This window comes from Pseudophryne corroboree, chromosome 9 (genome assembly GCF_028390025.1).
Source record: "Pseudophryne corroboree isolate aPseCor3 chromosome 9, aPseCor3.hap2, whole genome shotgun sequence".
Taxonomy (NCBI): Eukaryota; Metazoa; Chordata; class Amphibia; order Anura; family Myobatrachidae; genus Pseudophryne; species Pseudophryne corroboree.
The window spans coordinates 159,372,624-159,396,896 of record NC_086452.1 but is presented as its reverse complement, the minus strand read 5'-3'; the positions used below and the strand labels follow the sequence as shown (position 1 = coordinate 159,396,896).

Genomic DNA, 24,273 nt, shown 5'->3' with positions numbered 1-24,273 from the left:
CATACTGCCTATTCCTACAAATTTGTCGGATTCCCCTCCTAAGATTCTGGTTTACCTGGTTTTGATTTTTTTTTTTCTTGCCTGTATATTTTGTCCAGAGACTTGTAATTTAATTCAAATGAGGCAATAAGTCTGCAAGATAATATACATTATACATGTTTTTCAGGCACTTCACATGGCTTCCCCAGCTGAGCTTGTCTGATTCCTGTTAGTATGCAGGTCACATGTGGACTTTTTCCTCACGTACTTCCTACTTCAAAGCGCAGCACTTTCGCCTGGAGGCTTCTATCACTTCCCAATCTAACAGAACCACAATTGGGATCTGACCTACATTTTTAATATGATAAAATGAATGCATTAATCTCTTTATCATATTTCTATAAATTAGATTGCACCATCTCCAAGATATGAGATAAATTATTATTTTCCAGTTTGTAGCAGCTCTACATTAAAAAGATGTAACTGGGTAACTTGAATGCTGAAAAATGTGGAAGCATTTAGCTAAAGTGATCACGTTTCATCATTTTAAAAGAAATGCATATATCAAATATAGTTAATAGTGTTTGGGGAAAAGGCAAACCAGTAATGACACTAAATATATAGTTTTATGCGAATAACAGTAGGCGCTTGGAAAAAGGTCAAGTCTTATATGACAAGAAACTGTAAAGGAATATAAATATGCTTGGGATAAACACAGATATCTCCCTAATTAGAAATATTGATAGACCATAGTGACCGCTTATTCATTAAATGACAGGCCACAGGTGTCCCCTCCACAATTCATGAAAGGGTCACCATCGCCAATAACACTGTTTCTCCATGTTGCTGATAGGCAGGGAGTTTGTCAATGCTCAGTGATGTCATAGAACAGCGCCATACTCCTGGACTGTCACCGATATGATGGAGCGTCAGCCGACGGTATCATAGGCAGTAATAACTTTGCCATCATTCTCTCCACACTTGTTTTACATAAGGTAAGAAGGGAGGCACAGTTCCCAATGGGGAGGCATTCTTAGGAGGAAGGGTTGCCTGAAGCAGATATCTAGTACATTCGCCCAGTGCTGCATGTAGTACCCCTCAACCAGTACGATGGGCGTTGGCCCGATACTGTGTGTTGTGATTGCTGCACATCATATGATCTGCATCAGCGAATTAGCGTTCACTTTATTTAGTGAGCTCTAATTAGCCATTAGAGCTAATGAGATAATAAGCAACCACAATAGCGAATAACAGTGCAGGTTACTTGTATATTCACCCGCTGATACACTGTATACTGGTTAAAATTAAATGATGCTGCATAAGATGGTACACACCTCAGTTTGCATAACAAGATACTGTAGGAGTTGTGAAAAGGTGCATAGCAAAATAAAATATTTCCTCAAACATTTTTTTTGTAACATGTATCTCGCACTTATGTTTACAGCAGGATCCATCTTTGTAGCAGGAGTGGCACATACAGGCTTCTGCCTACCACTGGTCCCCACCGATGTATTATCGGTCTAGTGTCTGCAGTTTTATCTGAGCAGCACAAATGCTATTCAATCTGTATTTACTTTGTTCTTTGTAATCAATATTATATGTATTTTTAGTGATGTTGAAATGTTTTACATCATGTCGTCAGTGTGTCAAATGTTTGTTTTTATACACGGTCTAGTCACATTATTATGACCACCAGCTAAAAGCAGAGCAAGCGCCATGTGCAGCATGGAGAACAGCTAGACGGGCTGAACTATCATTTTAGACACACGTCTGGTAGCCCCCCAGGTTTATTTTGATGGTGAGCTGCTAGTGTGTCGGTCGGCCCTCACGCACCTTCGTAGCCAACATTCACCTCTCATATCAATGGCACGTGGTGTTCCGCAGTTTCCACGTCGATTATTCGCAACGGTGCCATTTGTTCAGTCACGATACACCTTCACCACAGCAGCACGCGAACAGTACACAAACTGCAGAAATACTGCCACCCTTGGTCGAATGCCGATAATCATCCCTTTTTACAACTCTATTGCATACCTTATATACCCACCAATCCATCGCGCAACGCATGATGTACTTCATGGGCTACACGCTGGCTACATCAAATGTAGAAGGTGGTCATAATAATGCGACTCGACCCTGTATAATGTAGCATTATTTTGGTCACCAGTTGAAAAAGCTTTATATTTTACAGCTGTTAGCTAGTGAAAAAGATAAAACTAATAAAAAAAAAATATATATATACAGTTTCCAAAAGTCTTTTCATTGTAACTTTTTCATGTAAAGTGGGGAAAAAAAAAAGAAAATTTGGGTTTGTTATTGACTACTTTTTAAAAACATTTATTTTCTCTGGCTGGGTCCACAGGATTATCCACAGGATAACATTGGGATATTGTCGAGCGACAGCGAAAATGGCACCAACATGGTCACGAGCTTTCTGGCCTCCCAGGATGCATTGGGGCCTCCACTATATAGTCCCGCCCACTGACTCAGTCAGATCAGTTTTTTGCTTGGTGCGGCAGGAAGCCGCATGGTCACAGGGCTGCTGTGAAAGCAGCCTCAAGTTTTCTTTAATTTATTTTTATAGACTTACTATTTTGGTTTTTTGAGCGACTTCTCTTAACAGCGTCTTAAACGCATATTAGAAAGAGTCGCTCCAACAACTCCCCACCGGGTCGCAACAACGCTTACCTTCGGGTATCAGTGCTGTCTCGACGGGCGTCTGTGTCGGATGTTCTAGCAGGTCCAGCAGACGTAACCAGGCTGTGGCCGGAGCATGGGGAGACGGTGAGTCTATGGACTTCCTCTTACTAGAGGGGTCAGGACACAGCTACACTGATTTGGTGGAGACTACAAACAGTGTGTTGATGCGCCGAACATCCCGTGTGTGTGACAGCGCTACGCTCTGGGGATCATAGGCGCCTGGACTAGGGAGGCCGCGATCCTGGGAGTTTAAGTCAACAGGGGGTTTCAGACGCTCTGCTGGCCGCCCCTCCTCCGAGTTCATGGCCAGTTCCCGCGGGTCTCTCGTTTCATGAACTGAATGACCTCACTTCTGGCTCAGACAATACCACGAGGGTACTCGGTCGCAGCTTAGACGCTGCGGTTGTGTACACTGGAGAATAAAGCCCGCCAGACCGAGTCGCAGGCCTTAGCATCTGCATACACGTGGAAATCGCTCAGCGTCCGTGTCCGTCAGTGAGCGTCCGTGTCCGTTATCAGTTATCAAGAGCGGCAGTGTACATCAGTAGCGTCTGAATCCACTCAGCGTCTTACAAGCGTATTTGCTTGGATATGGAAGTGTGGTGAGTCTCCCTGTATCCCGCTCCCTGGAGGCAGGGTATACAGTGCTAAAAATTCCTTCTACTTCTTAGTATGCATTGTTAATTTTTAGTACCTATTGCATATGAGACCTGTATATTACTGTGTTTTCTGCATGTTATGTTGAAAAAAGAACCAGTTAAACAGAAGTACAATTTTCCTACTTATGTATAAATTGTTATGGAGGTTGTATTCTCATATGACAATGTCTAATGCTTTAACATGTGACTGGCTGCTAGTATGTGTGCTGACTTTTCTGTGTAATGTCAGTCCTGTTCTGACCCTCAAATCAGGTGCACTGTGGTCAGATTGATCTCACCTCTATATACTGATTATAGGGTGTTTTTCAGTCACAAAATTGTGTAGTCAATATCAGATAAAATGTCTGTGAGCGGCAAAAGTGATGAGAATTTATCAAGCACTCCCATAGCCCTAACATGCTTATCTTGTAAGTCAGGGGTAATTGATATGAATCAATTGGTCACTTATGAGGGTTTGTGTACAAACTGTTTCGCTTTTCAGCGAAGTAAAAGACAGGAGTTGGTTCAACCACCAACAGAGCCACCATGGAATATGTTTGCAAAGACTCTGTCCTCTGTTGTGGACAAGTTGGCTCCAGTAGCACCACCTCAGGGGTTAGGTTACACTATGAACCCATACATGCAGCTCCCTTCCTATGGCCTGGTTCCAGTAGCCTCTACTAGCATCCAATAGACAGATAAGTCTAAGACAGATACGTCTATGTGGCAGACTACACAAGATGATACAAAGGATGATCAGTCGCAGAGTTTTAGTTCAGAATGTAGCTGAACTTATTAATGCTGTGGAGGCTGTTCTATCGATGGAAGAGCCAGCCAAGACAGTGTTTAAAACTAAAGCACCTGTATTTAAACGAACAAAGGCAGTGAAAGCTGTATTCCCAGCGTCAGATGAGCTGACAGAAATGATGGATGAGTCTTGGGTGGCGCCCAGTAAAAAGTATAAGATTCCTAAAAGATGGGATTCTTATTATCCATTTCCAGCTGTGGATTGTTCGAAAAGAGAAGTTCCTCCGAAAGTAGATGCACATGTTCTGCGACTCGTGCATAAATCTGCTTTACCACTGTCATCTACCTCACTAAATGATGTCACAGACAGAAGGGTAGATAGCCTTTTGAAAAACATATTTTCTCTAGTAGGAGCAGTGGTAAGACCTGCTATGGCTTCGGCCTGGGTAGCAAAGGCAATGGGCGAATGGATAGAGGAACTAGAGAATGACATGCCTTCCCCTACTAGGGAGCAAGTGGATAGTTTTTGCCGTTTAAGACAATCTGCCCAGTATTTGGAAGAAGCAGCAATTGATGTAGGTACAGTTGCTTCTAAAGCTTCAGCCTTGTCAGTAGTCGCTCGCAGAGCAGTCTGGCTACGTACCTGGAAGGCAGATGCGGAATCCAAGAAGGAGTTGGAAGCATTGCCTTTTGTAGGTAATATATTATTTGGAAAACAGTTATCGGATATCCTAGAATCAGAGGCTGAATCGAAAAAGGTCAGATTTCCGGTTGCTTATAACCCTAAGTCCAAGGGTTTAAATTTTCGCTCTTTTCGTTGGCAAAGCAAAGCGAAAGCTAAAGAGGAGCCTAAGCAACCCCAGTTTAAATCCAGGGGTAGGAAGCAAGAAGCCAGCTTCCAAACCTGAACAGAAACCCTCAGCCTGAAGAGACAGGCCTCCGCCTGGAGGATTCCAGGGTTGGGGGCCGACTCCTTCAATTTGCACACATATGGCAACAGTCAACAACAGATGCCTGGGTGCAGAAGGTAGTATCTCAGGGGTATGGGTTCCCATTCAGGAGGCAGCCTCCTCAAAGATTTTTTTGCACCAGCCCGTCTCGTATAGAGTCGAAGGCCAATGCCCTGCAAGAAGCAGTCCGAAAATTACTGCAGTCAGGTGTGATTGTCCCAGTACCTCCATCACAAAAGGGACAGGGGTATTACTCCAATCTATTTCTAATCCAGAAACCAAATGGGTCATATCGACCAATTCTAAATCTGAAAATGTTGAACAAATACATATGGATCCCGAAGTTCCACATGGAGACGTTACGCTCCATAATGTTGGCTATGGAACCGGGAGATTACATGGTATCTCTGGATGTACGGGATGCTTACCTACATGTACCTATAGCACTGTCACATCAGTGTTACCTCAGGTTTGCCATCCTCCAGGAACATTTCCAGTTCCAAGCTCTGCCTTTCGGGCGAGCTACAGCACCCAGGGTGTTTACCAAGATCATGGTGGTTATGGCAGCTTGTCTGCGCAAACAAGGGATAAGAATATTCCCATACCCCGACGACCTGTTAATCTTAGCACAATTGCAAGATTTACTGTTGAGCCTTCTTCAACAGACGATAGTTTGTTTACAGAGACACGGGTGGCCCATAAATTGGAAAAAGTCGTCCCTGAATCCGTCACAGCGGATGGTTCATTTGGGAGCCATATTGGATTCAGACCTACAGAAAGTTCTCTTACCGGAGAAAAAGATAGTCAAGGTGCAGGTCATGGCTCAGGAAGCGTTGCAAGCCCAGACAATGTCAGTCCATGCAGTAATGCGACTGTTGGGTCTGATGGTATCAACCTTCGACATGGTGGAATATGCGCAATTCCACTCCAGACCGTTGCAGCACCTTATTTTGACCAAATGGAACGGAAATCATCAAACGATAAAGAAGCAGATGATAAAGATTCCACTAAATGTAAAAAGGTCTCTAGCGTGGTGGCTACAGACAGACCATTTAAACAAGGGGAGACCCTTTTGGATAAAAGAGTGGCAAGTCCTGACAACAGATGCCAGCCTACAAGGCTGGGGGGCGGTACTCGGAAGCCTATGGTTCCAAGGAAAATGGACCGCAAGGGAAAGTCGCCTGCCGATAAATCTGTTAGAAATAAGAGCCATTTACTTGGCTCTGGTTCAGGCAAAGGACAATCTACAAGGAAGACCAGTCCAGATCCGCTCAGACAATGCGACGGCAGTAGCATACCTCAATCATCAAGGAGGAACTCACAGCAAGAGTCTGATGGAGGAAGTAACCCCCATTCTAAAATGGGCAGAACTCCATCTCCCGGCATTGTCAGCAGTATTTGTTCCGGGTGTACTAAATTGGGAAGCGTATTTTCTCAGTCGGCACACCATTCAGGAAACTGAATGGGCACTACACCCAGAAGTGTTTCAGACACTGGTGAACAGATGGGGTCTACCAGAGATAGACCTTATGGCGTCTCGTCTAAACAACAAAGTTCTGAGGTACGGATCAAAAACAAGGGACCCAGGAGCAGTCCTAATAGACGCACTGTCAGTAGAATGGAGGTTTCAGCTGGCATATCTGTTCCCACCAATATCTCTGTTACCCAGAGTAGTGAGAAAGATAAAACAGGCAAAAGGAGCAATCATTCTAATAGCTCCAGCTTGGCCAAGAAGGCATTGGTACACAGATCTGTTGAGAATGTCCGTGGAAGCACCGATACTGCTCCCTCAACGTCCAGATCTGTTAATGCAGGGTCCTTGTTGTCACAGTCATCTGGCCCGCCTATCTTTGACGGCGTGGCTGCAGAAACCTCTATCTTAGAGGCTAAAGGATTTTCGAAACAAGTAATCCAAACCATGCTTAGAGCAAGAAAGCCTTCTTCGGCTCGTGTGTATCATAGAATATGGCAAGCCTATATTCACTGATGTACTGGAAAAATTACAATCCGAGATCTTTTAAAGTAGCTAGGATTTTGGATTTCCTTCAGGCAGGATTGGATAAAGGGTTGAAAGTTGCTTTCTTGAGGGTGCAAGTCTCAGCGTCGACTGTATGGTTTCAGCAGAAGATTGCTGACCTACAGGATGTACGTACGTTTTTCCAAGGAGTAGTACATATTCAACCTCCATTTGTTCCTCCTGCAGCTCCCTGGGATTTGAATTTAGTTCTTAAATTTCTCCAGGGTCCTCTGTTTGAACCACTTGAGAGAGCAGATCTTAAGTGGTTAACGGTTAAAGTTCTTTTTTTTACTGGCAATGGCGTCATTCAGAAGAGTGTCAGATTTAGGAGCATTATCATGTAAGTCTCCTTTCCTAAGTTTTTTTCCAGACAGAGCAGTTCTCAGAACGAGATCTAGTTATCTTCCAAAGGTGGTATCAAAATTTCACCTGAATGAAGAGATTGTAGTCCCAGCTTTTCAGGTATCGGGACTATCTGCGGGAGAAGCGTCGCTGGACGTGGTCCGAGCTTTGAGAATCTACATAGATCGTACTAGTGCCATCAGGAAAACGGATTCTCTCTTCATCCTATATGGATTCCATAGAAGAGGATGGCCTGCTAGTAAACAGACGCTGGCGAGATGGCTCCGAATGGTAATATCAGAAGCTTATTCTCATGCAGATCTCCCTATTCCGGCTAATGTCTCTGCATACTCTACACGTAAGGTAGGTCCTTCTTGGGCAGCACAACAGGGTGCTTCAGCAGAACAGATATGTAGGGCAGCCACATGGTCTTCCATAAACACATTCATCAGACATTATGCCTTGGATACTTTTGCCTCTCATGACGCAGACTTCGGGCGAAAGGTCCTCCTGTGCAATCAGGAGCGTCCCCACCACTAAAATGGCTTTGGGAATCCCAATGTTATCCTGTGGATAATCCTGTGGACCCAGCCAGTGAAATATACGTTATGGTAAGAACTTACCGTTGATAACGTGATTTCTCTTATGTCCACAGGTATCCACAGGGATCCCACCCTGACGCATCTGATTTGAGGATCTAGACAATCACTAAAACCTCTTCCTTCTTGTATGGAAGGGTGTGCATGTGTGTTCTTATCGCCTGTACAGGTCTCTACCTAATGTTCCTGCCTAAAATCGCTGTGGAAAGAACTGATCTGACTGAGTCAGTGGGCGGTACTATATAGTGGAGGCCCCAATGCATCCTTGGAGGCCAGAAAGCTCGTGACCGTGTTGGTGCCATTTTCGCTGTCGCTCGACAATATCCCAATGTTATCCTGTGGATACCTGTGGACATAAGAGAAATCACGTTATCAACGGTAAGTTCTTACCATAACGTATATTTTTACAATCTTTAGAACTGTTTTACAGATCGATAGAAGTTCGCAAATATGGAACAATCAGGGAGGGAGCCTGATGTGATAGAATCTATTTATAGTTTACTAATGAGTATAACGTTTAGTACACAGGTGATCTTGATTGTTTTAAATATACGGGGTGTCTATAATTAAAGTTCACCTATGTGAAGGAGTCTACAGCAAAATCGAATTATCGGAATGTTACCTTTTTCATTTTGTCTTAAATTTAAAATTACGTTAAATGTACAAGAATGTGCGTTACTGGTGAAGTTATTTTACCGAAACGCAAATTCAATCCCAGGAGCTTTGCAGCAATTTAGGTCATCGAAAGATCTTTAAAAAGGTCCAATTTCTGCAATTTTTCTATTTTTGCAGTGAATCTCCTTCCCATGGCCTCATTAAGACGTACTGAAAATTTGGTGACATTATTAGAAGTAGTTTTTGCTGTAGACTGCTTGGAATAGGTGAACTTTAATTATAGACACCCTGTATTTGTTGTATATATGAAAAGTCTCAATGTATGGTGCTTTTTAAATTGGTTCGTTGAAATAAATATTCCAAGTAATATGAGATAAATACCCTTTTGCTATATAGGGCCTGATTCTGAGGTGTCAAGGGACACACATCACAATTACATGGAGATCAGTGCAATTTTGGTAGGCGTTCCTGGGCAGTGACTGGGGGATGGCTTACACCGTGGGGCCTGAAGGTGGCAGGGACTGCTTCAGAAGACTCCATTCCACTGGCACCAGTGACCCTGTGCCATCGGATGTTCCGAGCAACCAATGTCCGATGGTGTGACTTTCAATGCACTACAGCGGATTAGAGCCACAGTTGATGGGTGTATTAGTTGGAAGCACATTGACAAAACATTGCAGTAGCGGCTGCTACAATGTCGCAACCGCTACTGTACCTCTGTCCATCGCTGAATCAGGCCTATAGTTATTCATTTGGGTTTGATTTAAAACCGGAATTGTTTTCTAATAGAAACTAATACTTCCAGTGATCACAATTGGATTATTTTTTTGATGACAACTCAAAGAAACGCATCAGCAGTTAACAAGAGTGAACCTGGAGCTGTAGTTTGTACAAGACCAAGTGTTGGATAGATTGTTGTGACACATAGGGCAGGATTCAAATGTTCCGTCTCCCATCCTGGCCGCGATCGCGCCTGCCTGCGATATTCTAATGTTACTGCCGATAAACGCGACAACTTCATTTCAGCTTGCTACCCCCAGAGGCAGCAAGCTGAAATGCATGTAAAGAGACCCGTTTGGGTGCCCAAACGGGTCTCTTCACGATCGCGCCCATTATGCGCCTAATCCTGACTGTAATGAGAGCGATAACAGGGTACATTTGAATACAGGTTGAGTATCCCATATCCAAATATTCCGAAATACGGAATATTCCAAAATACGGACTTTTTTGAGTGAGACTGAGATAGTAAAATCTTTGTTTTTTGATGGCTCAATGTACACAAACTTTGTTTAATACACAAAGTTATTAAAAATATTGTATTAAATGACCTTCAGGCTGTGTGTATAAGGTGTATATGAAACATAAATGAATTGTGTGAATGTACACACAGTTTGTTTAATGCACAAAGTTATAAAAAATATTGTCTAAAATTACTTTCAGGCTGTGTGTATACGGTGTATATGTAACATAAATGCATTCTGTGCTTATATTTAGGTCCCATCACCATGATATCTCATTATGGTATGCAATTATTCCAAAATACGGAAAAATCCGATATCCAAAATACCTCTGGTCCCAAGCATTTTGGATAAGGGATACTCAACCTGTATCGCCCCTCTATCTCTCGTCACTTTAGACCGGAGATAGCGGGTGTGATATGGATTGAATCTGTCCCATACAGTACAAAGTAGGCAAAGCCAGGATTTATAGGCTGTTCATTATGGGAAGATCTTGAGTTATATGCTATAGGGTCATACACTGCTCCATCATCACTGCTGGTGAAGATATTTAAAAGATTTACAATTTTATCTGACGACCCACTGTTCTGCAAGTCCAGGGTGTTATATATTTAGGGGTCTATTCATGTAGTTCTACTGTTATATATCACTGTATATTGCTTCATTTCAATGCATTATGTAGTGATCTTAAGTAGAAATTCATGTACATTTATTTACCTTACAGTTATGCAATGCGAAAAGGAGGCATTCTGTGATTATGGGGTCACCTGCGGTCTGGTACACCTCTGATTGTCCGGCATGGGAGAACAGGGAGGAGTAGGGAGACAGCAGTCTTGAACATTCAGGATAACAGACACCAGGCAACATCTATGAGCTGTCCAACCGCTGGACTTGCTCAGGCAGCTCCCTACAGGGAAGGAGACCAGAGTTCAAATCCTATCCGTTTAGTAGATAGACAGTGTCTAGCAGGCCCGGCGCTAGCCGCTCAGCAAGAGATGCAGTGCAGGTAGGCGCCGGGTAGGAGAGGCGCCTTCACTGCTCTGCATAGCTGAAACGCCGTCCTGTCCCCCCTGCTGCTGCTGCGCCGCCTGCCCTGTCACACTGACAGGCAGCCGCAGCAGCGCCGGCAGCATGACTCCCTCTCCTCTGTCCCCTGTGACAGGGAGAGGAGTGTTTTCGGTCTGACGAAAGGGGGCGGAGCTACACGGACCAAGAGGCGGAGCTACACGGACCAAGGGGCGGAGCTACATGGACCAGGCTAGCAGACTAGAAGATCTGGCCAGCAAGATTGTGGTAAGGGTATGTAAAGAGTGTGAGAGAGAAAGTGTGTGTGTGTGTGTGTGTGTGTGTGTGTGTTTGTATTTAAAAAGTGGACGCTGTCTGCCGTAATGTGTAAAAAGGGGGGCGCTGTCCACCGTAATGTGTAAAAAGGGCAGCGCTGTCCGCCGTAATGTGTAAAAAGGGGAGCGCTGTCCGCCGTAATGTGTAAAAAGGGGGACGCTGTCTGCCGTAATGTGTAAAAAGGGGACTCTGTCCGCCGTAATGTGTAAAAAGGGGACTCTGTCCGCCGTAATGTGTAAAAAGGGGAGCGCTGTCCGCCGTAATGTGTAAAAAGGGGGACGCTGTCTGCCGTAATGTGTAAAAAGCGGAATCTGTCGGCCGTAATGTGTAAAAGGGGCTCTACCTGGTTTAGTGGCGCTACTGTGCGGCATAGTTTGAATAATGGAGACTACTATAATATGTAATATGAATTGGTATTATTTTGTGGCCACACCCCTTCCCCGCAAAGCCACGCCCCTATATTTTTTGTGCGCGCCTGCGGCGCGCACTGCCCCTATTTTACATACAGGTGTGTGTGTGTGGGGGGTGCCGATTCCCTCTCTTGCACACAGCGGTAAAATGTCTAGTTACGGCACTGTCTGTGTGCAGGGCCGTAACTAGCGCTGCACAGAGTGAGTGTGGGCAGAGAGTTCACATCCATAGGCTTACACGGATCTCCTGCAGCTCAGGGGCCAGGAGGCCATGGTAACCCCCCCGGCCCTACATGTAAAGTATGGGAGGGCGCAAATTTATATTTTGCAGGAGGGCGCCGAACACCCTAGCACCGGCCCTGGTGTCTAGTTAGACAGCCAATAGATAGACACCATATATTAGACAGACATTAGGTCGACAGGGTCAAAAGGTCGACAGGGTCAAAATGTCGACATGGAAAAGGTCAAAAGGTCGACCTGGTCAAAAAGTCGACATGATTATGGTCGACATAAAAAAGATAGACAAATGTGTTTGTTTTTTTTATTTAACATGTTTTTGGATTATTTCATACTTTCTCTATCCATGTTGGCATAGAGTTGGTTATAAACCTTGTGGCGAGCGCAGCGAGCCACCGTGTCCGAAGCGTGGCGAGCGTATGCCTTTCTACAATTGGGGGTCCCAGATGACAAAACTATCCACACAAACCACAAAAATGCAAAAAACATGGTGTCTACCTTTTTCATGTCGACCATTTTCATGTCGACCTTTTGACCTGTCGACCTTTTCCATGTCGACCTTTTGCCCCTGTCGACCTTTTGCCCCTGTCGACCTAATGTCTGTCTAACATATGGTGTCTATCTATTGACTGTCTAACTAGACACTATCTATCTTTCATACCGGAACCGTTCAAATCTTGGCACTGTCATTTCACACCTGAAAGGAGCAGTGGGATGTCACAGTGGGTGATGCATTTCATTTATTTTGAATAGAAACAATGAGAAATGCACTTTAATACAGTAGCGATACCCTACTTGTAATTTTACCTGGTTTTACCCTTTAAAATTATTGGCACATAAAATGTACCTGCTAAATAGCCAGAATTCTGCTGGTTCCTCCAACTTGCGGGCTTTTACATATGGGCCATAGGAGAAGACTACTGAACTACATCTTTCTAAAGGTGTAATATCTCAATCTTTTTAAATACAAATATTATAAACCAGTGCTTATTTTCTCCTTCTGAGCTACTAAACAGACCAATTTAAAGATTGAAATTAAAGGTTCTTTTTTCAAGGTGTCCTTTTACTAACAAGCAGTACATTACTTTTACTACGTATTGTCATTCATTGCACTTCACAAAAATATGGTGTATCTGACAGTGAGCTAAAGCTCCTCTTGATGTAGTGGAATTAGCTTTGATGACAAATTCATGTGAAGTTTTCACCTTGAGATCAGTTTGGTTTGCTGGGGCTTCAGCAGAAGCACAACTAAAAGTCGTATTGAAGAATCGATGCAATAAGTAAAACTGGTAATCTGACAATAGAAGCAGCGGGGGCTAGGTACACCAGGAGCAGCGGGGGCTAGGTACACCACGAACAGCCAGGTACACCAGGGCTTCTGGACTTGCCTCATTTGCATAATTACATTGTAATCATTTAAAAAAATGTGGGGAACCTGGCAATTTTGTGTTAGCACAGATTGATTGATTGATTGCTTTGAATGACTGGACAAACACTAATAAATAGGTGAGAAACAATAAGTGGAAGCATGGTAACTTGTCACACAATTAATTTTTTCATCGCCATTTATCACATCAATGTAAAAAAAAAAAAACTTTTATTGTGTCATTTATCAATACAGATTATGTAGCTGGTAGACTGGTCCAGAGCAGTAAGAGTTAATTCCCTAGGCCAGGCTCCACAGTTATGTGTATTTGTGACGTGTGTCATTAATTACTGAGTAAATTAATTGTGTAATTTATTACTGAGTAAATTTACTGACCGTAATTATGGTCTCGTACGCCAGATAGCCAACCAAACACACCCCATGTTCCTGTACCACAGTTATCCGACCACATCATATTCAAGATATGTATAGTCTGCTCCATGTAGTGTATCTTGTTTATCATTACCACTGTGCTATCACAATACAACTATTACCTGTCAATCCCCCCCAAAAAATCTTTAAGACCGCTCACACAAACATTTAAATTGAAATGAATTAGCTAAAATTCTAAACGTATTTGCACTAGCCAGTGATGGCCGTATGTAATTACTACATAAGGGGAACACTGCAGCTATGGTGGCCAATCCCGGGATTTAGGGCCAAAAATGGCCGGGATTCAATCCCGGGATTGGAAGCTCCAATCCCGGGGATTGAGGGATCAGCGTTGAGCGTCCACAGGACGCTCAGACTCTGCCTGGCTTCCTCCTTCCGGGTCCCCAGCGCAGCGTGAGAGGTCACGCTGCGCTGTCAGCCGCTGCTGGGAGCCGCCAGCAGCGTTCAAAAGATGTTCCCCTCCCGCTCGCCTGCCCCCGGTATTTGGTGAGTTATATGTGCAGGGCGAGGGGGTGGACACCTAGTTAAGAGCCGAAACCCGGGATTGAAAAAATGGTCCGGGATTGGCCTCCCTAACTGCAGCATGTAAGACCATTTAGGAAACTTTTTTTTTTTTGGCTTTGTCAGCAAATCATGAAGGTTGGCTTCCCCCTGGAGTGCTGCTTTACACACAGTGACACGTGAAATGCAATCATATTTCATATACCGTGCTTAACCATCAGTTGCACTTTCAATAGTGGGAATTCCATGAATGACGCTCCATTGATCCCAGTACTTTCACTTTCTGTGAATGCAAATTAATGTGGCATGAATCATTGAGAAAAAGGATCCTCTAATACAAGTGCTTAATGGGTATGGGGACACTAAACCCAATGTGTGCCACTCATACCAGTTTATATGTTTAACTAGCATTACAAAATGCTTGTAAAATTGTCTATTGATGCCAGGTGTCAGTGTTCTCCTAAATCAGTGGTTCTCAGACTGTGTGCTGTGGCACCCTGCGGTGCTGCAATACACTTGCAGGGGTGCCTTGAATTGGTGGTCCGGGACCAATTCAAATTATTTATGGTCCATGTAACAGGCCAAAGCCAGTGCTGGTGGCTGTCAGTCATAAAATATGTGGACAAACAGAAGCAAATCTTGTCCCTCACCACACAACTGAATCTAAGGATGACATATTATAAACACAATTTATTTAATTTAATATTTATTTTAAAATTTCTCAATAAGAAACTTTGGACTAGGGTGCCGCAAAAAAAAATTCTGATACTCTAGGGCGCCGTGATTCAAAAATGTTTCAGAACCACTGTCCTAAACTATCTTTTGATTGGCTGGCTGGATAGATATTTATCAAACTTTCTAAAGATTATTATTATTTTTCTTTTTCTAAAGATTAACCTAGTCACACTGACACTATGGACGGTATTCAAATGATATATCCCGCCTAATCTCCTTTCCAAAGTGATCCCTGTTATCGCGCATATCGCTCCCATAGTAATCTGGTTTAACTGCGTAACGTTTTGGGTGCCCTCGATACCATGGGGGTAGCAAGCTGAAACTATTATACCACACCCGTCAGCAGAAACAGAACGGGTGTTGAAGGGGGTGAAAATAATTGAATACCGCCCTATGTGGGATACTCAACTGACATTAGTAAAGCACTGATGACACAGATTCCAAACACAATGGTAACCAGCACTAGCGCATGTTGTTTGGGAAGGGTTGGGTGGAGGGGATTGATCAGCAGAGAGTGCTCCAGTTGCCCATTTCTATTTAACTTGTAGTAAGAAGTGTTCAGTCAGCCGATTCCGTTTCCATCTGCAGGTTAAAGTGCAAGTAGGTATGTTCTCTTTCTCCACATTAGTTTACATCCTGTTGCTTATATTAAAAATTCTGTGACAGTTGCTTGATTTGGAAGTATTTTATTAATAGGGATTTAGTTTTGTAGAATATTATTTTTCTTAATCTCCCTTCATCGGACATACAAATTTACCTTGAAAACGCTCTATTTCAAGATGCAAAGAACTGGTCCAGTCCTTGAGCTGTAAATATCTCTGGTCAATAAAGAGGTAAATATAATTTTTACATGTATAAAGCAATGTTGATTTGTATTTTACATCCACTACGCAGAAGTAGTGCTCTGTGTGCAGTGAGGTAAGGTAGATGGTTCTTCAAGAAGGAGCACAGTTTCTCCTGATTCAGCATTTATAGTAATTCTATTAGAAATTTGAGTTTGATTTGAACTGAATATGCTCTGTAGCATTGGTTTGTCTTCTGAATGCCTTAAAGTAACTGTATTACATTGCCTGACACCCATTATATCTTCCCCAATACTGACTCCTGTGTAATAAATATCTGCAGGATTCCGGGTTACGGTTCCACTATGTCGCTGCAGGAGAGCGAGGAAAGCCACTCATGTTACTGCTTCATGGTTTTCCGGAATTCTGGTAAGTAGAAAAATCTTCAAATCTTATAATAGAGTTTAAATGTCTCTGATACCTCTTTTCCCTCTAAAACCCAGGTCTGACCCGGGTAACTGAACACCGTTTCAAGCTCTTTCCCACCAGTTTAAATACAAAAGTCAGAGGATATTTGCACTGCACCCAAAGTATAAAAATTCACGTTCATGGACTCCTTTCCCAAAAACACCTTTTAAAAAGTTCACTTATTAGCACACTTCAAATGGAGAAAGTCAATGAAGATAGCGCTGCACCAATAATATCAGAATTCACAGCAAAGGACTTCCTTTCCCGATACACCTTGAAAACTCTTTTTCTTTTGGAGCCAAACTTACTTTTAAATTCTCACCTGTAGGCCCATAAAGGTATCTTTTCACCCTCTGATACTGGTTGGAATTCACCCCGTCAGCCGTCACAGTACACAGTGTAGCAGCTTAACATATACACACATGAGGACATTTACATGCAAGTTCTGCCCCGCATTCACATAATGGTATCTTTAGCAGGTCTTCTTAGTGTCCCCAGTAAAAGCAATAGCCATAGCAGGACGTTCAATAAAAAATGTCTTTATATAAAAAATATACACATCATATAAAATCACAAAAAATCCTGCATGAGCACAGTCCAACAGGTGGAATACAGGAGTAGAGAAGTGCAGCAGTTGTTTATTACCAAAGACCTGCCCGGCTTCAGACTCGGGGACCCAGGTAACAGTCAGCGGTGATCAAATCAAAGTTATTTTTCCACTCAGCCATGACCCAGGTAGACCGGGGTAATTGCAGCAGTGGAAAAGAGGTAGAATTCAGCTCCTTATAATATTAAAAATAAATTCAGCATTATTATATTGTTAACTGACGAAATGGCAGATAGGTGGTTACAGATAGGCAGATAGTCCTTAGGATGAGGCCACGCTGGCATTTTTTATGCTGTGTAAGTTCAACCCACACAAACTCTGCATAGATTTGTAGCACAGGGGTCCAATGAGCAACTTAATCGCTGGTGCAGCTTTTTAAGTGCCATTTGCAAGTGCAAAAAACGTTCATGTCAACTGGTTTTCCATAAACATCTTTATTATTGCAGACTAATACCCCTTTTCCACTACCTTTAAAAACACGGGTAAATGCGCGGGGGTGCACATTTACCCATGTTTTTTCCTAGTGGAAACGCCCCCCCCCCCCCCCCCCGGCAAATTCCCGGATCAAGTGATCCGGGAATCCTACCCGGGTATCTTGCCGAGTTGAACACAGTAATTTTCAGATCTCTCCAGAGATGTTCAATCGGATTCAAGTCTGGGCTCTGGCTTGGCCACTCAAGGACATTAGATACTTCAACAATGGTAGCAACCAACGCTACCACTCCTGTTATAAAACTCTATATAAATGTATATAAGATATATAAATAGTCACACTCTTATGAGTACTATAATCCACCGTAGCTGCACGTAGTTTAGGGTTTGGTTAGAACCCCTATTAGGCAAACATAAAAAAAAAACAGATACGTAATTACTGCGCTTGTGGAGACCTATTTCTCATAGGCTTGTATTATATCTAAAAAAAAAATAGCTAATGGTCCTCAAAATTAATGAATATTAAGAAGGCCCATATTTTATAATATCGCATTTAATAAAAATCACATTCAAACATGTATATCAAAATACGGCTGTAACATAACAAAATGTGGAAAAAAGTGAAGCGCTGTGAATACTTCCTGGATGCACGGTATATAACATGAGTGTTTCCATATTTCTTAAGTGTAAAACATCTATGTGATACCACCAGGGGTTAAAGTGAGCCGGAAAGGGGCGGAACTGCATTCCGTCAGTTCCACTTGGAGACGGTATGTATAGGGTGCGCCACTGCTGTGGGCATTACATGTATTATGGGGTGCTACTGCTGCAGGCATTATGTGTATTATGGGGTGCTACTGCTGTGGGCATTAAGTGTATTAGGGGTGCTACTACTGTGGGCTCTGTGTATAAGGGACACTAATGTGTGTCATAACATGAATAAGGGACACTACTATGTGGTGTAATGTGAATAAGATTGTGCTACTGTGTGGCATAATTTTAATTGGAGATACTATTGTGTGACCACGCCTCTTTCTTTTCGAGACCATGCCCCTTTTTGGGGGGCGCGTGCAATACCTTTATTGAATGGGCGCCGGGGGGAGGGAGTGTAAGTTCCATCACCTCTCTAGGACCACTTTAAGCACTGGATACCACCATTAGGAAATAATATGTGGACTGTTTCCAAACTGAATAAACGTACTTCAGAATGCCTTTCCATAAATGTAATGGCAGCTCTCCTAGCCTCCCTATAGAGTCTGACAACCTCTCTGAAACAGGACCAGGCATAAAGCAGTGGGTGGAAACCAGTATGATGATGTGATTGGTGTCATCACACTGTGGTGAGCTTTGTGTTAGTGGCACCATTTACACCATCCTGCCCTTGACTTCATGTTGCGCAGTCTCCTAAGGGGAGCTCTGAAAATAGCACTGATTCAAAGTGTTCTTAATACTCAGTCGAATATATGATGATTTACATACCATAGTTACTCATTTTCCAGTTGTCCTGTGAAAAATAACATTTAAGCTTGTACTGTTGTCTGCAGCTCTATAGGTTGTGCCAAATGGGCGCTGTAAGGCAGAAAAACACTTTCATATCAATTGTTTCATACTGACACAAATCAGACAAATCTTTGCCTATGCACAACTGAATGGCTAAGCTTCCTACTTGCCTAGGCAAGTCTCCTGATTATAGCAAACCCCCCTGACCTGGCCGCCCACTTAGCGAGTGAAGTGGGTGGTCCTGTCAGCCGATAACGTGCTTCTCGCTGAATCTCGTCATCGTAGCCACGGACGATGCTGTATAATGCCGGCATTATAGGGCAGGAGGCGTGGCTACGGGGAACTGGTTGTGGCAACCACACCCCGTGCAGTCTCATTTGCATAGCCCCACCTCCTGTCATGCGACATGCACCCACCCTGCTTTCCTTCTGGTGTGACCTGGCTGCTCTCTCCCGGAAGTCGGCAATGCTGAACTTGCGTGCAACTCACCATCAGGCTCTATGAATGCTATGCTAGCGCCTATCTAGCTAGAAATGAGTGTTGTTCAATGTGCCTGTCTAATATTAGGCAGTAACGTTTTTTTGGTGGGTGCTTCAATATTGTTGTAACATACAGGAGTAATAAGATACAAGCCCGTTATATTGTAGTCCAGTGGTTTAAACTCTGGGCCTGATTCATGTTTGTAGGTAAAGCAAAAAAGCAAGCAACTGGGCAAAACCATGTTGCACTGCCGGTGGGGCAGATATAACATGTGCAGAAAGATTTAGCTTTGGGTGGAGTGTGTTCAAACTGAAATCAAAATTGCAGTGTTAAAAAATAAAGCTGTATAACATTTGTGGGCTGCATTCAAAAGCAGACAGAATTTACCCTGCACAGAAACAATATAAATGTATATGCTCCCATGCATGCAGTGGCGGATTTACCGCTAGGCAACATAGGCACGCGCTTAGGGCCCCATGAGTCCTTCGAGCCGGCCCGGCACCAGCAGGCTGTCAGCACACATTGATTGGGAGCCGGTACCAGCTCACGCCCACAGTCTGCAGTGCTCTGTTTGTAGTAGTGGGCTCCTCCTCTCCTGCACAAGGGCAAACGTGACCTTCATGGAGAGTGGGAGAGCGGAGTGGTGGCAGCCAGGTCACCTGCCCGCCTCCACTGGTGCTTCGGTCCATGCTGTGCCTGGTCCCTCCCTCGTAAATACCAGCCTGCATTGGGGCACACATACATGACGACACCACCGCACCGCTTCCCTGGACTTTATCGCCCCACCATCACACACACAAACAAAACAACAGCCACTGCTGATGTTTCTCTCCCACCCGACCCCCTGCTGTCTGGAAATCGAAGCTGTGGACATAGCAACCCTCACCACGAAAGCTGAGTCCAGGAATGATAGCAACCCCATATACCCGCCCCTGAACAACTCCGCAGGCTCACCCTCGCCCCCCACTTACCACAGATGGCGCAGGGCAGGCTCAGCTTTTCCGGGTCTTCACCAAGTGTGCGGCTACCTGCGCGGTCTTCATCTACACGCTCCATTCCCTCTCCAGTGTCCAGGCATGGGGTAAGAGCCTGGGGATGTGGCTGTGCTTCACACCTCTAATATATGCATGAATAGTAAGAGTGCAAGCAGCCATGGGCACAGAGGGAGAGCACAGTGCACTAAGGTGTACTAAGTGGCTGCTACTATTAAGGTGGGACTAGAAGTTCCAGTATGGATGCATGCACTGCCAGCTTCTAATTGTAAAATAAAAGGTGTGCCTGTCACTGTGTTAAATTGAATTATGCTATGTGGCCTCACAGGAGCACCATGACACCTGCATTGACAGACCTGCCCTAACCCCCCCCCCCCCGCACTGACAGCCCTGTCCTACCCCCCCTCCCCTGTATTAATACCCTCCCACTCCGTCTGCACTCACAGCCTTATCCCAATACCCCCCCCCCCCCCCCCGTCTGCACTGAGAGCACTGTCCCTATACCCCCCCTCCATCTGCATTCACAGTCTTGTCCCAATAACTCCCTCTCTGCACTCTCAACCCTGTCCTAACCCCCCCCCCTCTCAGCACTCACAGCCCTGTCCTAATACCTCCCTCTCTGCACTCACAACCCTGTCCTAATACCCCCTCTCTGCACTTACAGCCTTGTCTTAATACCCCCTCTCTGCACGCACAGCCCTGTCCTATCCTAATACCCCCTCTCTGCACTCACAGCCATGTCCTAATACCCCCTCTCTGCACTCACAGCCCTGTCCTAATACCCCCTCTCTGCACTCACAGCCCTGTCCTAATACCCCCTCTCTGCACTCACAGCCCTGTCCTAATACCCCCTCTCTGCACTCACAGCCCTGTCCTAATACCCCCTCTCTGCACTCACAGCCCTGTCCTAATGCCCCCTCTCTGCACTCACAGCCCTGTCCTAATACCCACTCTCTGCACTTACAATCCTGTCCTAATACCCCGTCTCTGCACTCACAGCCCTGTCCTAATACCCCCTCTCTGCACTCACAGCCCTGTCCTAATAACACCTCTCTGCACTCACAGCCCTGTCCTAATGCCCCCTCTCTGCACTCACAGCCCTGTCCTAATACCCCCCTCTCTGCACTCACAGCCCTGTCCTAATACCCCCTCTCTGCACTCACAGCCCTGTCCTAATACCCCCTCTCTGCACTCACAGCCCTGTCCTAATACCCCCTCTCTGCACTCACAGCCCTGTCCTAATACCCCTCTCTGCACTCACAGCCCAGTCCTAATACCACCTCTGTGCACTCACAGCCCTGTCCTAATACCCCCTCCATGCACTCACAGCCCTGTCATAATACCCCCTCTCTGCACTCACAGCCCTGTCCTAATACCCCCTCTCTGCACTCACAGCCCTGTCCTAATACCCCCTCTCTGCACTCACAGCCCTGTCCTAATACCCCCTCTCTGCACTCACAGCCCTGTCCTAATACCCCCTCTCTGCACTCACAGCCCTGTCCTAAACCCCCCTCCCCACCTCAGCACTCACAGCCCTGTCATAATATCTCCCTCTCTGCAATGACCGCCCTGTCCTCATACCCTCCTCTATGTACTCACAACAACCCTGTCCTAATACAGGATGTAGCAGTGGTGGAACTAGTGAGCGGTGGGCCCAGGTGCGACAAAATGCTTTGGGCCCCCTTCCCCCCCTCATCCCATCCAAGTCCACCCCCTCACCCCTGGAGAGGATCTGATGAGGGGGACCTGCTCAGGGCCAGAGAAATGGATACCTAGCAACAGTGCCGTAACTAGACATTTTAGTGCTGTGTGCAAGAAACGGCATCGGAGCCCCACCCCTGCATGCAAAACAGGGGCAGGCGCAAAAATACATAGGGGTGTGGCTTCATGGGGAAGGGGTGTGGCCACAAAATAATACCAATTCATAAAACGGTGCACAGTAGTCTCCATTATTCAAATTACGCCGCACAGTAGCACCACTACACCAGGTAGAGACCCTTTTACACCTTACGGCGGACAGATTCCCCTTTTTACACATTACGGCAGACAGCGTCCCCTTTTTATAAATTGCGGCAGACAGCGTCCCCTCTTTACACATTAAGTCAGACAGCATCCCCCTTTTTACACATAACGGCAGACAGCGTGCCCTTTTTACACATAACAGCAGACAGCGTCCCCTTTTTACACATTACAGCAGACAGCGTGCCTTTGTTACACATTACGGCAGACAGCGTCCCCTTTTTACAAATTACGGCAGACAGCGTGCCCTTGTTACACATTACGGCAGACAGCGTGCCCTTGTTACACATTACGGCAGACAGCGTGCCCTTGTTACACATTACGGCAGACAGCGTGCCCTTGTTACACATTACGGCAGACAGCGTGCCCTTGTTACACATTACGGCAGACAGCGTGCCCTTGTTACACATTACGGCAGACAGCGTGCCCTTGTTACACATTACGGCAGACAGCGTGCCCTTGTTACACATTACGGCAGACAGCGTGCCCTTGTTACACATTACGGCAGACAGCGTGCCCTTGTTACACATTACGGCAGACAGCGTGCCCTTGTTACACATTACGGCAGACAGCGTGCCCTTGTTACACATTACGGCAGACAGCGTGCCCTTTTTACACATTACGGCAGACAGCGTGCCCTTGTTACACATTACGGCAGACAGCATCCCCTTTTTACACATTATGGCAGGCAGATTCCCCCTTTTTACACATTACGGCAGACAGTCCCCCTTTTTGCACAGAAAGAAAGAAAGAAAAAGAAAGAAAGAATTATACTTACTGTCTCCGCTGGCTCAGGCTCCACGGTGCAGCTTCTAGCAGAGATCACGATTCCCGGGCAGGAGAGGAGGCGGCGGAGGGAGGTGGAGGAGGGAGCCGCAGCAGCGCTGTGTTATTGGTGGAGGCGCTGCTGCTGCTGTCCCAGTCCTTCACCATAGGCTGTTCTCCGCCGCTGTGAATGCTGGGATGCGCTTCACAGCGGCGGAAGACAGCCTATAGTGAAGCAGAGGGACAGCAGAAGCAGCGCCTCAACCAATAAAACAGCGCTGCTGCGGCACCCTCCTCCACCTCCCTCCTCCTCCTTCCCCCCGTGTCCGCTGCGCTCCTCTCCTCTCCGGGCGGCTGTGCGCTGCGAGCAGCGGTTGCCCGCAGCACACAGCGGCATGTAATGTGTCAGTTTGACTCATTACATGCTTTGGGCCCCTGGACAGTGGCGGGCCCCAGTGCAACTCACTGGTTGCACTGGCGGTAGTTCCGCCTCTGGGATGTAGTTATGTGACCGGTGGTGGCAAGACCGCCGGTCACTATTCCGCTGCCAGGATCCCACTCACTTAAAAGCCTGACAGTCGGCATGCCGGCTGACAGGAACTATTCCCACTCGTGGATGTCCACAACACCCATAGAGCGGGAATAGAACCCGTGGCGAGCGCCGCGAGCCACCGAGCTCGCTGCATGGCGTCAGGATCCCGGCGTCGGTGTGGTGACCGGCGGGATCCCAAACACCAATCACACGAGACCAAACCCCTAATACTCCCCCCTTTGAATTCACAGCCCTGTGTTAACCCCCCCGCCCTGCACTCACAACCTTGTCATAATATCCCCCTTTATGCACGGACAGCCATGTCCTAATACCCCTCTCTCTGCACTCACAGCCCTGTCCTAATACCCCTTTCTCTGCACTCACAGCCATGTCCTTATTCCCCCACTCATGGCCCTGTACTAATAGCCCCCTCATACACTGACTAAAGGGTGCTTTATAATTGCAATATATTATTTCATAGCAGTAGCTGTAGAGATCGATGCACACACCCCTTACTGCGAGCAAGATTGCAAAGGCAGTTTGACATATGCGCAGTCTGCCAGCAATCGCTCACTTGCGTAAACATCGGCTGCAGCATGGAATCATGAATTAGACCCATATACTGTAGTGTTATGGATTGTTTGAGGAAGGGGGCCCCAAATCGGTGTCTTGCTTAGGGCCCCGTGAGGTCTAAATCTGCCTCTGCCTGCATGACAACAATGGTTTGTTCCAGACACAAAGGGGGTCATTCCGAGTTGTCGCTCGCTAGCTGCTTTTAGCAGCATTGCACACGCTAGGCCGCGCGCCCCGGGAATGTATCTTAGCTTA

The 24,273-nt window shown here is 45.5% G+C and overlaps 1 protein-coding gene across 1 annotated transcript in view; it reads left to right on the top strand.

The window, feature by feature from the left end:
- The window catches only part of EPHX4 (epoxide hydrolase 4), a 194,561-nt gene that overhangs the window by 6,947 nt on the left and 163,341 nt on the right, over positions 1–24,273 (top strand). Inside the window, exon 2 of the mRNA XM_063939898.1 lies at positions 15,994–16,079. Coding sequence (XP_063795968.1) covers positions 15,994–16,079 — 86 coding nt within the window. The remainder of the gene's footprint in view (positions 1–15,993; positions 16,080–24,273) is intronic.